Raw genomic sequence first — 982 nt, 5'->3', positions numbered from 1 at the left:
AAATAATATGATAATAAATAATGAAAATATTTAAATTTTTATGTTTTTTTTTTTCTTAGCTTCGTTTTTACCTTAACAAATGGAAGGTGTATTTTTTTTCAAAGTGAAAATTGGCAGAATGATTTAAACATAGCTGTGGTAAATGAATAATGTACACTTGTTTAGGCATCATAGGTGTGCTTCCAAATACTAGAGCAACTTCTTTTATGTGTTCTTTTTTCGAATTTTCTAATTCGCTTCTTGTTTTTTCAAATAATAGTTCAAGAGTGTCAAGTCCATTTTCTGCTATCTTAAATTGTCTTTCAATTGAAGAATATGCATTGCTTTCATTTTTCTAATAATAATTGTTATAAAAAAAATTATTAATTAACTTAATTAAGAGTCATTGTTATTTATTGAAAGAAAATTAAATCCAAAATATTTTTTGATTTTTAGATTCTTTTTAAACAATTTAAGAAGAAAAGAGTTTAAAAGCTTTAATTTACCTGATTTGTATTAGAATTTTTTCTAGTTATAAGATACTTAAGTCTATCGAAAGTATATGGTAATTGTTGCTTTCGATAAAGAATAAACTTGATGAGCTCAGAAATTATAGTTAAACATGAATCTAAAGTTAAAACTTCTTCTAATTCTATGTCTAAAATATTAGAATTATTTTTTACATGTTCAACTGAACCCATTCTAGTAATTTTTAATTTAAAAATTATTCAATAAAAAAAAATATATACTATTTACAAAGGTTTGTAAAAAAAAACGGTCAAATCTTATGTGTACTAAAAAGCTTTTCTAATGCCACGACATTTTTCAACCATGATAGAGGTAAAAATTAAATATTTGAAATAAATAAATTTTAGTTATTAACGCACTAAAAAAATATTCTTTTTATTTTCACAGAATTAATAATACTTATAATAATTTATAAGAGATTTTAAAAAGTATTAATGATTTTAAAATTTTTAGAATTTTGCCCTAAATTCTTTCA

At 21.5% G+C, this 982-nt stretch overlaps 1 protein-coding gene across 1 annotated transcript; it reads right to left on the bottom strand.

The window, feature by feature from the left end:
- Nucleotides 1-67: 67 nt before the first annotated feature.
- Phum_PHUM264320 (uncharacterized protein) lies at nt 68-680 on the bottom strand (the record flags this gene model as incomplete). The annotated part of the gene is made up of 2 exons (XM_002426582.1): nt 68-289; nt 486-680. The coding sequence occupies 2 exons, from the start codon at nt 678-680 to the stop codon at nt 68-70; spliced, it is 417 nt and encodes a 138-aa protein (XP_002426627.1).
- Nucleotides 681-982: the final 302 nt, after the last annotated feature.

Source organism: Pediculus humanus, genomic scaffold (assembly GCF_000006295.1).
Source record: "Pediculus humanus corporis 1103172107640 genomic scaffold, whole genome shotgun sequence".
In the NCBI taxonomy this organism is placed as follows: domain Eukaryota; kingdom Metazoa; phylum Arthropoda; class Insecta; order Psocodea; family Pediculidae; genus Pediculus; species Pediculus humanus.
The sequence above is the reverse complement of the archived record's forward strand: the minus strand, read 5'-3'. Positions and strand labels throughout refer to the sequence as shown.